Below are 15,541 nucleotides of genomic sequence, written 5' to 3'. Positions count from 1 at the left end.
TGGAATTGATTAGATCTAGGTCATAGGTATGGAAATGTAGAGGTGCAGCAGGCATGTGCATAATGTCTGATGGTTGTATTTGGGAGTTTGACATACAAATTTATTCAAATTCTGGAAGAGCAATTTTTTTTAAAGACCCAGATCCATGAAAATAGAGGATAACAACAAGATTTTGTGATGCTTTACTTAATGTCAGGCAAACATTGGCATGATAAAAACAGTATCTACTAACTTTTAAATCTGCAAGGCTGAATAACTTGTACCTAAGAGTTTCAAAACAATTGGCTGAGGAGCTCTTTGAACTATTGATGCTGATTTTTAATAAATCTTGGCATGCTGGAGAAGTTCCAGAGGAGATATAAGCTAACATTGTGACCATACTTTTTAGGAAAAAGCATAAATAGGATGATCCGGGTAATTATAAGCTAATTAGTCTGACTGATGCTGGGAAATATCATGGAATGACTGATACAGGATTCTATCATAAAGAATTAAAGGATGGTAACATAATTAATGTGAATCAACAGTCAACAAATTTAGGCTAGAAATAAGGCACACATTTTAATAGTAAAGGTAATTTTACTTTTGGAACAGCTTACTTAGGGATGTGATGGATTTCCATCACTGGAAGTCTTTTAAATCAAGATTGGATGTCCTTCTTTAAGATGTACTTTAGCTCAACAAAAAGTTATGAGTTTGATGCAGAAAATGCTGGGTGATACTTATGCTTTATGTTATGCAGGAGGTTAGCCTGATGATGAGAATGGTAGGGGCTGGCCTTTAAATCTGAGAGTCTGTGGACAGAGTTCTGTGGGAAGTAGGTCTTGTCAAACAGATTTTACAGTACATCATTTTTTGATTAGATTACAATTTTGGTTGATAATGGTGTGTTTAAGTCTATTTTGTCAACACATAATATACTGAGACTTCTGTAAGACATGTGACTTTAAACTTCCTGATCTGATTTAAAAAAATTAGCAGTATACAAAATCAATGAAGCACTTCCTAAATAGATTAAAAACTGCCTAACTGATATAAAAATAAAGTTGTTAACGGAGAATCATCATAGTGTTTCTAGTTAGGTCTCTCTGGAATCTGTTCTTGGCCCAATGATATTCATGATCTTTTCAATGATCAGTGAGGAAATTATAAAGTCTTTGCTGGTAGGGTTTGCAGATAACACAAATATTAGTAAGGTAGTAAATAATAGTGACAGGTCAGTTATATAGAATGATATGGATTGATGATAAACTGGGTTCATTCAAACAACATGCATTTCATATAGCCAAATTTACAGTCCAGCATCTAGGAACAAAGAATGTGGGTCACACATACAGGATGGGGAACTATATCAATAAGCTCGCTTATTGAGCAGGGCATCTCACTGGGAGCACATGACACCAGTGCTCTGGGATCTGTACTGGCAGCCCATTGGTCTCCGGCAGAGGTGATCCGTGGGGGGCATGCTGGGTCATGTGCCCTCCAGATTCATTGCTTGGTTTGTACTGAGCATGCTCAGTAACACTGCTGAAGCCAGCTGCTCTTACTCTGCACCACCATTATCAGCAGGCACGGGTCATCTCTGGTCTCTGGATGGAGTTTAAGATGTTGGTTTGTGACCTATAAATCACTAAATGACATACAACTGGCCTTGCTGATAGACTGCCTCTCTCCTCAGGCCATACTGCTCAGCCACAGTCAAGAGGGGGCACTTGAGCTGGATCTCCCTAGTTATCAAAGAGAAGGGGCAGATGGTAGGGAGTTTTCTGTGAGAGCTCTGAGACTCTGGAACTTGCTCACCCATCATCAGGAAATGGCCGAGGGTATGTTTTCTAGATGATGAAGTGGATACGTGGCTGGCTGACTGTATTCCTGTGGAACTGATTTCATTTAATTGTATTTACTGTATAATTAATTTTGTTAAGGCACCTAGTGTCTTGGATAGGCATCTTGAGTAAATCTAAATAAATGGAAAAAAAATCCTAAAAAGTAGTGACTCTTAAGAGGACTTATGGATTATAGCGAATAAGCAACTGGACATGAGCTCCCCGTGTGATGATGTGGCTAAGAGAGCTAATGTGCAATTTGTAAGTAGAAACAGGAGAATATTGAGTAGAAGTATGGTGAAGTTATTACCTTTTTACGTGGCATTGGTCTTTAAATCCTTATTTCGTGTCTTTCTCAAAAGTATGCTTTAGTTCAACCTGATCAACCTTATAGGCTTGATGTAGAAATTAATGGATAAAATTCTGTGTGTTATGCAAATAGTCAGCTTAGAATAGATGATCATAATGGTCCCTTCTGGTCTCTACATCTATAAATCTTTGTAGAAAATGTCAGTTTCCATTAATTATATCAAGACTAAGCTTGGCTTTTAAGCTTTAAATAAGTGCGGTCCAGTAAAAATACACGATGCTATTCATAAAGAAAAAAGAGGAAATAAACTTGTTCTTATTTCCTAAGGAATACAAGAGTATTAGAAGTAGATAGGTTGACCTGTCTGCTCTTGCTTCTGAAGCTATCTATCTAGCTGCCGTTTGTGAGGTGGTGTACTGCCCTTCCAGGTTTCAGGCACAGAAATCATATGGACTTGAAGTACTCCATACCAACCTGCTCTCAAGAAAAAAAACGCAAAACATTACAATTATATCTACAACACGTATATAGTCAGATTCAACAGAAATTAATAAACTGGGTGACGTGAAAGATTGTCTTCATTACAATGCCTTAAGCTCAACAGCCTGCTGATCTTCTCGTGGAAGGACAATGGGAGGTCAGAGGCACAAACTTCAGAGCCTAGAGGAAGGTGTCTTGTCCAAATAGGTGGAGGGAGTATATCTTTATCTCTTTTAACACTTTCTTTCTTATTTTTCTTTCTACTCTTACTGACAGAAGGAAGCACTAAGCCTTGACCTAATATGTTTTAGTTGCATTTTGTTCTTTAAGAGATCTTTTAAATATAGAACCCCAGAAATAGGAAGAGTTGGCTGTAAACCAGAACCCAGAGTTCCTGGTGTCTGTGGGTACATCTCCCTGGCGATAAAAGCCACACGGCATGGCCACAGCTGGCCTGGGTCAGCTGAATCGGGCTTGTGGGGCTTGGGCTGTGGGGCTAAAAATTGCTCGGTAGATGTTTGGGCTGGGGCTCACAGGGTTCCAGAGTTCGGGCTTCAGACCAAGCCTGAACATCCACATAGCACTTTTTCAGCACTGGAGCCAAAGCCCAGTGAGCTCAAGTCAGCTGACCCAGGCCAGCTGTGGATTTTTTATCCCTGTGTAGACACACCTTGTTTGTACAGCTAACCCAGGCAGTGCTAAACCATCCACCAGGGAACTTGCAGTATCATAGCAGTTTTTCTTGGGTACATCAGTGGTCTGCAACCTCTGCTAATAAGGATAGGGGTCTCAAAATCACTTTTTGGAGCCCACCAATTGTCGTCATGTTCTAACAGTATGTTGCAACATGTTGACATTTATGCTGTGATGTTCCAAGGGAAGAACTGGTCTCAGTGAGAATTGATCCTGAAGCAGAATTCCAAATACCAGAGCATTCTTTCTACTTTTTCTGTTTGTCAGTAGCCAAGCAGAGGAGTTGACAGTCTATCACAAACATGAAATGGAAATAGTGTTTCTGTAAATCAGAGTGTTTTGCAGTACCATATCCATATATATTTAACCCAGTTAAATTAACCTATTTCTTTCATTTTTAAAGAAAGTTTAATACAACAGAATATCATCCTTTTTGTGGTGCTCATTTGTAGTTTGAAAGTGAATCCCTAGTTCCTAATCTGACAGTCTTTACTATATTGAGTAATCCTTACTAATGAGATTAATTCTGTTGAAGTCAATAGGACTACATAAATCAGTAAGAATAAGGGCTTGCAATAGTGGATATTGGATAGCAAAGAAACTATAATTGTTAGTCTTCCTAAGCAGGACATTGAATGGAAAAATTGCAGTGTCAGGACCCTAGCATTGAACCCAGGTCTCTCAGATGGTATCTTTAGCCATTGTGCCATGGCAATGCATCAGACTGCTGCCCGAACCAACAGCCTTAGTCCTAAAGGCTTACAGGTCCACAGCAGCTAGGCCTCTGATTGGATGGACAGGCACTACTCTCATTGGGTGCCTGGGCTATATAAACACCCCAACAGGAAGAGGAAACTGTCTGAGTGACAGACCATTGCCTGCTGATTAGACCACCTTGCCATGCTTCTCTGCCTGAGCCAACTTGTTGCTTTGCTGTTTTAAAGAACAATGTTGCCATGTTGCCTGACCTCGACTCCCCAACTCACTGACCCAGCCCCTTGGATTGGATCTTCTGGCTGCTGACCCCTGCAAGAACGACGACAATTGCCCCAGGCTGCCTCCAATACAGATTAACCTGTTGGCTATCCAACGACTCATGCACACTTGACTACAGCTCTGGACTGCCCCCTTACCCGCCTTGGCCACTGGGCATTACAAGAAGTTTGCAAACCGCATCAGTTGGCAACAGTTCAGCTGCTGTTGATATCATTTCCTCCCCTAAAAGTGTAACTTGTGATTAATAAATATTTTATGCAAGCAAAACTTCTTTGACAAAAGTATCAAATTCATGATCGACATCTTGGTAAACTATGAACTGTTTTTGTTTTGTTCTTAAAGCAAGTAAAATATGCTAGGTACTTTAGAATGATTTTGCAACATTTATGGAGAAAATTGATTTCTCGCCATCTCTCCCCCCCCCCGCCCCATAATGTCACAATGTTGGTATTGTATAGAGTGGAATAGAATGGTTTTCTAGGTTGATTTTCATACTCTGAAAGAACTTTATGAAACAGTAATTTTGTTAATGGTAATGCAATAGTAGTGTAATACACCCAATATGGCAGCTATATATTATGCATTCAGCAGTAACTTAAAAACATCCTTGAAAACTGGAGCCTATTTATTGGGACTGGAAAGAGGGAATATAGGCTAGAAGGACATACAGGTTATCCCTTTTCAAAAAATGTGAGACAGCTCGTTGAAAATTATCCATCTAAGCTGTTTATCAATGGAAATTTGAAGTTTGACTAAATTAAATATTTTGGCCAAAAAAACCCAACATATTTTAATTTGGGTGTGCTGCTGCAGTGCCTCGTGGGACTTGTCCTCAGCTCTCTCATAGTCTCCATGGGCCAGGTTTAGCAGACAGACACAATCTCCTATGATGCACATTAGCCATGTGACTCCCATGATGTACTGCTTCCCCTCACTAAGAGAGAAGACCATTGTTCATCTTGAGAGATGTAGTCCCAACAGGGAGTCCAGCCTATAGGGAAGATTGGGGATGAGGGGGAGGCATGAGGGCACCCAGACTTACAACTCTTGAGGCAGTGCAACAACATATTGGAATAAAATTTCTTGCTAAAGTATTCAGATTTTTATTTGTTTGTTTATTTAAACTGGCAAGTCTAAATTTTCGGGGTGGGGGAGCATTTTTGACCTCCTCTGGTTATGAGGCTTTTAACTTTACTTGGACAGCAGAAGGGACTTCAGAATCCTTCAAAAGAGGATGATATAACAGCATGTTTCTACCTTGTCAGCATTAAAATGAAAGCTCAAGTCTTGGGGTGGTACGTGACACTTCTATTAAGAGGCAAGAGTGCTAGCTGCTGAACCTTACTGACACACCAGGCTTTATCTAGTTTTATTTTTTACTGACTCAATAGACCTCTGGAGTATGGGCTATTTAAGTTTAAAGCCTCTATTTCTGTACTTTACCTAGGTTCTGACAACTTTAGTTCTTTTTTTGAGATTAGTAAAGTAATAAACATCTGTGCATTTCAGATGCCAAAATGAGTCCAGCTTCTCCTATCATGTTAGTTGTTAAATCCTGTCCAAAACATTTCTTATCTGCTGATGCTGGAATTAATGGAGGTGCATCCAAAGGAAACATGTATTTTTATATTGACTCTTAAGATGTTTTTGTTTTAATTTTGTTTTGCAAATTTTATTCAACCATACTTTGCTCTAATCAGCTGAAATGCCTTTGACTTTAATCCAGAACAAGCGTTCTTCCAACGTCACTAGTTTGTTTACTGCAGTATTAAAGAGCTAGTTTTTTGTCACAGTAACTACTCACAGATGCTAATTATTCCTTCTCTTGCCATTTCTTTAGGGGATGTATATCAAGTCAACATACGATGGGCTGCATGTAATCACTGGGACTACTGAAAATGTAAGATACTTTATTCCAATGAGACTTGTTTATTACACCTACAGTTCATAAAAGACATGTATCAACGGTATATTTCACATTATGAAGATTTGTTTTAAATCAAGTCACTTTTTATTAATGCTTTAATTTTTTTAGTATCTTCATTATTATGTAAAAATATATATATACAGGAGATGCCGTTGAATAGCAATGCTGATATCAACAACTTCTAGTTAATAGCAGTGTTTTGCTGGGTGCCAGTCCTGTCCCATTGACTTTAATATTAGTAGGATTTGGATATTGGCAACAGGCGTCCACTTATTGACAGCTTTTTGACATGTCTTCCCTGGCTGCCGCCTCACAAACCTGTCTGCAGCTGGGAGGGGAGGCTTCAGTGAGGGGGCAGCAGGAGGGAGGACACTGCAGCCCAGCTGCCAAGACTTTCCATGGGGAGCAGGGGTGCTGGGGGCCTGCAGGGCTGCAGGGTACCTCTCCTCGTGCTCTTCGGGTTGTGCCCTGTCCTGGCACCATCTCAGTGCTTCCTTCCTTGGCTAGAGCCCCACAAAGCCCCAGTGTTGCCATTCTGCAAACAGGGTAGGAAGTGCTAGGATGTGCTGAGCACCATCTGTAGGCAGGTTTGGAGGGCTGCAGCCTAAGAAGGCACTTCAAATAATAGCAACTCTTTTCTGAGAACAAACAGGCTGCTAATAAGCAGAATCCACTGTATTTCTTCCTTAAAAGATGTACATCCTTTTAAAAGTATCTATTTACTGATTTTAAAACCATTAACATTATATACATAGAAACAAAAAAAAATGAAGAGCAACAAAGGCCTTAAAAAACCAAAATCTCTCACGTTGACCGCACCACACTTCCCTAATGAGCTCGTGTACACAATTTCCCACTTGCAAATTTTTGCTTTTATAGGAGATAAATTTTTCGCACATGATATTGTTCATTGTTGTCATTAATCTTATATAATTTCTGTCATGTCAAAATGTCAGTCTTCTAAATCATGACTAAAGAGATCTTCTGCCTGTTCTGGATCAATTTCTATGCATAATCAAAGGCAATTGCTATCAATTTTTAAAGACTCTTTTTATCTCATGTGTTGATAGAAAAGCATGTAGTAAATATAAGTCAGACTCAGTAATTTCTGATTCTATATTTTATAGACTTTATCAAGTTTGGTAGAAATGTCTCTTAGGTCATTTCTTAATGTGTCCAAATACTAACCTGCACTGTTTCTTAAAAAAAATATAATTTTAATATATTATAACTGTCCAAGCACTGTCATCACACACCTGGACTACTGTAATCACCTTCTCTGGCCTTAATGCCTGCATTCTTCCCCCCATCAAGTCCATTCAACAGGCTGCTAAAATCATTTTCCTAGTCTATCATTCTGACTCTCACCCCCTCTCTGTCTTTCACTATGTTAAACACAATTTTTTGTCCCAACTTACAAAACCCACCACAACTTAGCTCGCCCCTTGCTATCCTACCTTTTATATTATCATAAGATTGACTCCTGCCTTCGGTTTATTAATGGTGTGAGCCTCTGATTCTCCATTTCTCTTACAAGCACCTTCGCATTTTCTCCCATGCTGCTCCTTACAAATGAGAGAAACTCCCAGTCAAAATTGATAAAGCCAGCACATAAGCCTCCTTCATGTCCCTCCTCTAAACCTGCTTCTTCCATAGTGCATCAGGAATGGCTTGGCAGGTGGAGAGTTGTGATTGTTGTTGCTGATTGTCTGAGAATCATTGCACACATCCTCTTTTTTTAACCCTTTCTCTCCTGCTCCACAACTTGACCCACCATTTGTTGTTTCCACCTATTATGTGTTGTCCTTTCGATTGTAAGCTCTTTGAGGCAGGGACTTTCACTTTCTATGTTTGTACAGCCCATAGCACAGTAGGGCCATAACCAAACACCTAGACAATATGGCATTAAAAAGGTTAAATATTAATAATATATGAAAATATTCTACTTAGTAAACACCATTATATTCAGAGAGTTAGCTAAAACAGAGTGGAGTGTATCACGAACTTTTCATATTAATATTTAGTACATTTCTTACATTGTTAGTTAATTTTCCCAGTGAATCTCTCCTGTGAGTTTTGTGTAAGTTGGCTATTTTTATATAGAGACTTCATGCTAAGAATCTGGCATATGTCTTACTCTATATTTAGTAGTGATGTACTGTAGGCTAGTATTAATGTATATATTAGATCATAATTATTTCTAAACTTAGTAATGATATGCTGTAGACTAGGGTTGCCAAGTCTGACTGAAGCTATTCTGGGAGATGTTTTCCCCAACATGACATAATGTAATTTTATTAAAATATCCTATTAAAATCTCCAAGATTGCTTTCAATAGTCACTGGGAGATCGATGCTGATTCTGGGAGATTCTAGGCCAATCCTGGAGGGTTGGCAACCCTACTGTAGACTGGTATTTCCTAAACTACTGAAAAAAGATAAATGAGTATCTCTCTTTTTCACAACTAAGATGAGGCACAAATATATCTTTTCCTGTTCTTTAAGAAGGCCAACTGTAATATGGGGCAGTCACAGGGTGACACTGGCCCTTTAAGAGGGAGCAGCACCAGAGTACCTGTGCCTAGTTAGCTGACCCCAGTTCAGTTTAAAAGCGGGCATCTGGGCCAGAGGAAGATCCAGTGAGAGAGAGACTGTCACCTGGTGAGTCAGAACTAGGAAACTGCAGGGTGTAGAAGCAGCAGGACTTCCAGAATTTTCTGGGAGGGCAGGGAGTGAGTGCCTGGGAAATACTGCAGAAAGCAGGAGCAGCCTAAGCAGCGAGTGAGTGAGAACCTGAGAGGAACTGTTCGTAAAATGGTATCCAGGGAGAAAGGCCTTGGATGATGGTGCTCAGGGAACAGGGCACAGAAGCAGGCCCACCTGCCAGAGTCCCTGGAAAGGGGAGGCAGTGAGAGCCTGAGAGCTAAAGGGGGGGAAAGTCCCCTGGGGACTGTAGCCAAGGATGAGTTGAAAAACTGTTTTTGTTTGCTTTGCCTATGTTTGAGAAATAAAACTCCCCAGAAGAAACTGTGGGCATGCCAGTTGATGCTTTGCCAGCTGAGGAGAAGCTTTGCCTTTTTACAGGCAGTTTATTTGTGAATGTATATCCACCTAATACCTGTTTAGTTGTGCTGCCTCAGACACAACAGGAAGGTTTTGCATGTACATACAGTGTCCATGAATGATGCTGAAAAGTGCCAAGCACCTTCAACTGCCAGAATTGGGTAGAACAGACATTCATAACATTACAGAGTCAAAGATGAGAGCATTTGCTGTTTGGCAGCCCTTAATATACTACAATGGTGCTATTTATATACTAACATTGCTATGCAATGGTGAATAATTTTCTGTTAAATGTTCTTTTGCTTCCTTGTGTAATCAGAATGGATTGTAAAAATGTGCTAGAACTAGTCTTAGCCAACCTAATCTAATCTAAAGTTTAACAGGCTTTATTAATCACGGCAGAAAAATGACCATTGTTGACTTTTGGAGGAGATATCAGGCAAATGTGTACACCTTTCACTCTGTCATACTACATTTGCTAGGATTGACTCATAGAAACTGTATCTTAAACTCTTTACAGAATTAGGTCATAAAAAAAATCTAATTGTGTGTGTGTGTGTGTGTGTGTGTGTGTGTAGTGGTATAGATAATTGAAGCAAACAGACATATGCGCAGAAGAAAATTTGACAGGCATAGGCAATAGTGGAAGATACATTTAAAGAAGAGATTTGAAAAGTAGTCAGTGATGCACAGATATAGAAGGAGGTCTGAGGTGGTAGGCACTGCTGAGGAGAAAACTATCATGCTAACAGTGGAAAGACTGTGGGAAAGGGAAAACTGAGACGGGGACTATATGAGAAGGGAGAGTTGGAAAGGAATAGGAAGACAAAAATCTATGGGGGAAAAATAAAAACAAGGCAAGGCAATTTTGAACTCAATACAAAAATAGATGGTTAGCTAGTACAGTTATTTGAGGATGGAAGTGGGAATTCCCACTCTTCGGTATATGTGAGAGAGTAGCCTGCAGAATTCTATACATTCTGGAGTTTGAAGAGCTGAGGCCTGTGGAGGGCATTGAGGAGCATATTACATTATCAAGAAGAAAGGAAATGAAGTCATGAACTGGGATTGCGGCAGGGAGGGAATCAGGTCAGTTGTGTATCCAGGCAATGTTGTGAAAATATTGAGGCATATTTACAGATAGAGGAGAATAAGGTAAAGTAGAATACTAAACTAGTTGATGTTTAGTTTAGGGTTGGTAAAGGATAAAGAGGGCGAGACTTGGTGTATGTGTCTGTATGGGAGGGAGATAGAGAGAGTAGATGGAATTTGTTTTGCTCCTTTTTCCTGAGAGAAGTATTTCTGTTTTTGAGAAATATGACTGAGGGCAGTTGAGATGAAGCCATAGTTTCTTTGCAATAGACAAGCAGAAAAGGTGTATAAGAATGAATTATTTAAGGCATTTAAAGATATGTGAGGGGAAACTATCCATGTACTCAAGGTATTTAAAGTTTGAAGATCATAATAAGATGATTTAGAGAGAAGGTAGACTGAGAAGAGCAGACATGTGAAAACTGAAATTTATGGGACTCCAAAAATCTTTACACAGTTTATGAAATCACCGACTGAAGACTGATAAAGAGTGCATGATAGGAATGGAACTATTCAAGGAGGGATGCAAGAGATGTTATAACAAAGTAGGATGATTCTGAATTGAATGCTGGAAATTAATTCCTCTCATTTGTCATGGGAAAGGCAGTGATAAAATGGCAAGTTGTATAGGTGGAGAAGATTGTTGTTTAATTGCTTACAGAAAGTTCCAAAGAAAATTTTACTGCAGTAAGCTGTGTGTAGTTCCTTTATGAAGTGAACCATTCCTGATAAAACTGGATTAGGTGGAGGTGAAGTTAAGCTTGCCCTCAGATAGGCACCATTGTATCCTCACTTTGTCCATCAACTGCCATAAAGATATGAGAGAGGTGAGAGGGAATGTTGTAATGAATTAATTAAATCTCATCTTACTGTATTCTCAGCAATATTAGACACATCAGAAAAAGGTAGTTGAATGCTTTTGAAAAACACATCTGTGTAAATCAATGGAACTAATCATGGAATGAGACACTGTTGAACATGACTAAGGATGACAATCTGGCCTGCAATAATTAAGATGAAATCAGAAAAATTTGTAGCTTCCAAATTCCTACCTGTTGCTTACCTCATAATTTATAATTAAAGGTTTCAGAAAGGAGCATGGTTTCAACCATGAAATCCTAATGAATGTGATAGGCCTTTCGAATTATGACTGATGAGGAGCCATCTCTCCCGTTGTTCAGTTAGTTAATACTTTAGAATAGCATCAGTCACAAATCCTTCTGCCGACATACAGCTGTGTAAAGCCCTGAACAACAGTATTCAAACTTATAGAGCAATTATTGAAGTTATGCCTTACTAGTGCTCAGACTGGAAAAATAAAAATGCTGCTAATAATTAGCTGAAGACAGTAGGGCAAAGGCCAGTGTGGCACGCTGTCCCATACCAGTGTAATTCTACACAGCATTGGTTAATTTTTAATGTGACATTAAGTAGTGGATTGTCAGAGAAATCCACAAGAGCAAAGAAAATTGTAGTTTAAAGATTAAATTTTCATTGTTTACCCATAACAGTACTCTGTGTACTGTGCACCTATACCAGTCTCCCCCATTACCGCAGCATAGAGGGTGTGTCAGGAGGATAGTTCTTAGTTGATGTGTGGTCCCTTAGGAAGCAGAGCCAGCTGTTGTCTCAAAGCTGCATGAGACCTGAGGTCAGGGCAGCTTGAGAATCAGGCAGCTATAACCAGCTTCTTCCCCATCCAGGAGCCCTTGGCAAAGGGGAGAAACTGACTCCTAAAATAGGGAGGAAAAGCAACAGAACAAGGAATTAATACAGTGAAAATGAGCAAAGGAAACCTTTGATTGAATATCAGGAAAATTTTCCTAGTGGTGTGAGATTTATTCTAACATTGGATAAACTCCCAAGGGAACTAGTGAAAGCCTCATTGCTTGAATCATTTAAAACTGGACTTAACAAAACTGTAGGAAATTACTGTACTGTGCACTAGTAGGGAGATAGACCATATGAACTAACTGCACTTCTCCATCTCTATTTTCTATTACTCTGCATTTTATGGATTAATTTTATATTGCTGTTTAATTGCTTGGACCTAAAAATGCTTAATTAAGCTAAATTCAAAGACTGAGTTTCATGACAAATAAAATTAGAATAGATTTTAGAACTAAAATGTAGGGTGTAGGGAAATCATACTAAGCTTAAATGATCCCTGTCATTTTGGAATTTTTTAAAGAAAAGCCTTTTATATTTAAAATACATTTGTTAATGTAAAATTAGCAACTTTCTAATAAACAAAAGGCTAACGAGAAAATTTCTCTGTAAGCAACTTGTTTGTGGTATAAAGCGCATCGATTATAATAATAGCGTTATACTGGAGTGCATTGGTGGCTGCCAGGAGGCAAATTTTGATCTTTAGGCAATCACAGACCTTGTTGAAGCTGATGCCGGGGGGGACTAGCCATCCTTTATTCAGGATAAATGTAAGAAACCTGTAAACTCCTTTCTGGAATAAGATAGTTTGAAACAATAGAAAACAATGCCAAAGAGACCAAGCCACATGCAAGGTTGATCAGAACCTGAATTATCTGGGTGGAGATGTTTTCCCTGGGGGCTGATTGTGAATGCAGGGTCTGTGTGTGTCAGAAGCATCCAGAAAAGAAGCAGAAATTAGCAGAAAGCCAAGAGAGAGTTGCCAGAAACTTCAGGAGACATCCAGAAAAGTACTGGTAACATAGCTCTAGGAGGAAGCCGAGAGAGAGCGCTTCTTTTGGGCAGCTGAAAAGAGCCTAGAAATTTTGAGCAAAGAAACTGCCTCCTGTTGTTCATTTCCGCTGTGTTCAGGGTAACAGGACTTTGTGTACAGTCTTTGTAGAAAATAGGTTTGTACCAAAGAAATCTCTTATAACCCATTCCTGTAATAACTAGGTGTGGTGAGTTTTACCTTCTCAATAGTCTTCCACTTTCAAAATATCAGGTAGCTGTTCTAATGGAATATTTTGTTAGTCCCCAGCTATGCTATATTGCTTGCCCTCATCGCTTATGGATACTGGATACTCAGATATTATGGTGATAAGCATGTTGTAAAAACTTGAATAGAAAGTCTAAGTTAACAAGCAGTTAACTTTCTGTTTGCTGAAAAGCAAGTATGGCTTCCATATGCTGGCCAATTCCTGTAGTGATCACCCTTTACAAAATTTCCATTTTCACCTTAGATGGATAAAGTCACCCATTATTTTGCAGTATGAGCTTAAATTCTCAACATATACTATGGAGAATACTACAGATACTGAGGTAATGCTATTTTGTTATTTAAGGCAATTGGCAGGGTTATAAGTGATGACTGTAGTATCTTGAGTAGATCCTGTATCTCTTACAATGAGGCCAGCCTAAATGACACAAATACAAAGCCTTTTGTCATGAGAATTCATACTGAATGAAAACCACATGCATATGCACTTACAAACTCTGGCAGGTGAATTTCACCACTACAGTAATGGAGTTGAATATAATGAATTCTCTCATGTTTCTTAAGATTTAATGTTGCAAACAGTCCCGGTCTTCTTGCCATCCCCACCAGTTTTCCTCTAGGGAAAAATTGAGAGTGAATGGATATCACGTAGGATTTAATTAGAAAGGGGAGGAAGCCCTGGTTCAAAGAACAAGATCAGTCTACAAAAGCACCCTGGATTATGTGGGGATGGGAAACACCTGAGTGCCTGTGAGCCACTAACTAATGAATGAATAGATCATCAAGAGCTGTATGGAAGGATACCAGTTACTCTAATTGGCAGCACATTGCTGATGGGCTAGGGGGGATATAAAACAGCCAAAAGGAGTTAAGAGGGAGAGAATGAGATGGACTGATTAATTGGTGTAGTTTTGAAGACAGACAGGTGTTTCCCCATACCTGGTTAAGTCTGTCTTCTTCCTATCTGAATTCTAATTAGGCTGAAGCATAGGTGAGAAAATTACTCATTTCTTACTTCTTCACTGGGACTTTAGATCCTGCTTAAATGTTCAAGACCACTTTGATTCCTCATTTAGAGCTTATTGCATCATCCAGTGCTTATACTCTTTTTTTCAGTGAGTTGTATCTGTGTTGGCCCCCAGGAAACTGGGGACACACAACTTCTCTTTTCAGTTGCTTGTGTTCTGACCAGACTATCACAGGTTGGTTTTTATAGGTATTATATTTTGTGAGTCGTTTCTCTGAGTCTTTCGATATTGTGATACAGCATGGCCAGAGGACAGCAGGAGAGTGTTTTGTTTTGTTTTGTTTTTTGAAGCAGAAAAGAATTTTATTTGTGTAACACTTACAAGAATCACCAAAAAGGATAAAGCAAAACTATGCAACAAAACAAAAGCAAACACAAGGTATAACACAGCAGCCTTCAGGAGGGAGAAGTGTTCAGGCTAGCCTGGGCCCAGAGCAGGGGCTTCCTCGACACTCGTGGTCTTCCACCCTCCTGAGTTACCTGGTGGCCTAGAGCGGGGGGGCTTCCTCGACACTCATGGTCTTCCACCTCCTCGAGTTACCTAGTGCCACGCCCAGTGTCACCGATTATTCCTCTCCTGAGAGTGCCCGACAAGATGGGCACAGCTGCGGGGTGACGGTTTAGGAGTGTGGGGGGACCTACACCCACGTGTGATAGAATCCTTCCTAGGTGACAGTGATGATGGTATCCATAGCGGCAATGGCTAGGGCTGGGGTCTCTCGCTCTTCCCCTCAATCAAAGGGTCAGATGGAGGGAACCGGACGGGGTCACCGAGCAGAGAACCTCGGACAGCGCCCACCGCTCCTCGAAGGCGTCAAGGGAGTCAGTGGACGCCGCCCAGAGGAACTCCGCCCGGATACGTGAATGTACTGAGGATTGGAAAACAGCCCTACAATCGCAGGACACTTCATTAGCCAACCTCCCCTCTCTGGTTTTATAAATGGCTGTTTTAGCTAGGGCTAGGAGGAGGTTAACCAGGAGATCTCGCGATTTTGTGGGGCCACGGATGGGGAGTGTGTAGATAAAAAGGTGAGGGGAAAAGTGTAGCCAAAAGCATAATAAAATATTCGTGAGGAGCCGGAAAAGGGGCTGCAGCCTGGCATACTCTATATATACGTGCGCCAGGGTTTCCCTCACGTTGCAAAAAGGGCAAGTTTCTGGGATGGGGGTGAACCGCATCAAAAACACGCCCGTGCTCACAG

The 15,541-nt window shown here is 40.1% G+C and overlaps 1 protein-coding gene across 2 annotated transcripts in view; it reads left to right on the top strand.

Moving 5' to 3' along the window:
• The window catches only part of LOC141994242 (connector enhancer of kinase suppressor of ras 2-like), a 530,195-nt gene that overhangs the window by 262,878 nt on the left and 251,776 nt on the right, over positions 1-15,541 (top strand). For both annotated transcript variants that reach the window (XM_074964467.1, XM_074964466.1), the window contains exon 7: positions 6,146-6,205. In XM_074964467.1, coding sequence (XP_074820568.1) covers positions 6,146-6,205 — 60 coding nt within the window. The remainder of the gene's footprint in view (positions 1-6,145; positions 6,206-15,541) is intronic.

The sequence above is a fragment of the Natator depressus genome, chromosome 9 (assembly GCF_965152275.1).
Source record: "Natator depressus isolate rNatDep1 chromosome 9, rNatDep2.hap1, whole genome shotgun sequence".
NCBI classification, from domain to species: domain Eukaryota; kingdom Metazoa; phylum Chordata; order Testudines; family Cheloniidae; genus Natator; species Natator depressus.
The sequence above is the reverse complement of the archived record's forward strand: the minus strand, read 5'-3'. Positions and strand labels throughout refer to the sequence as shown.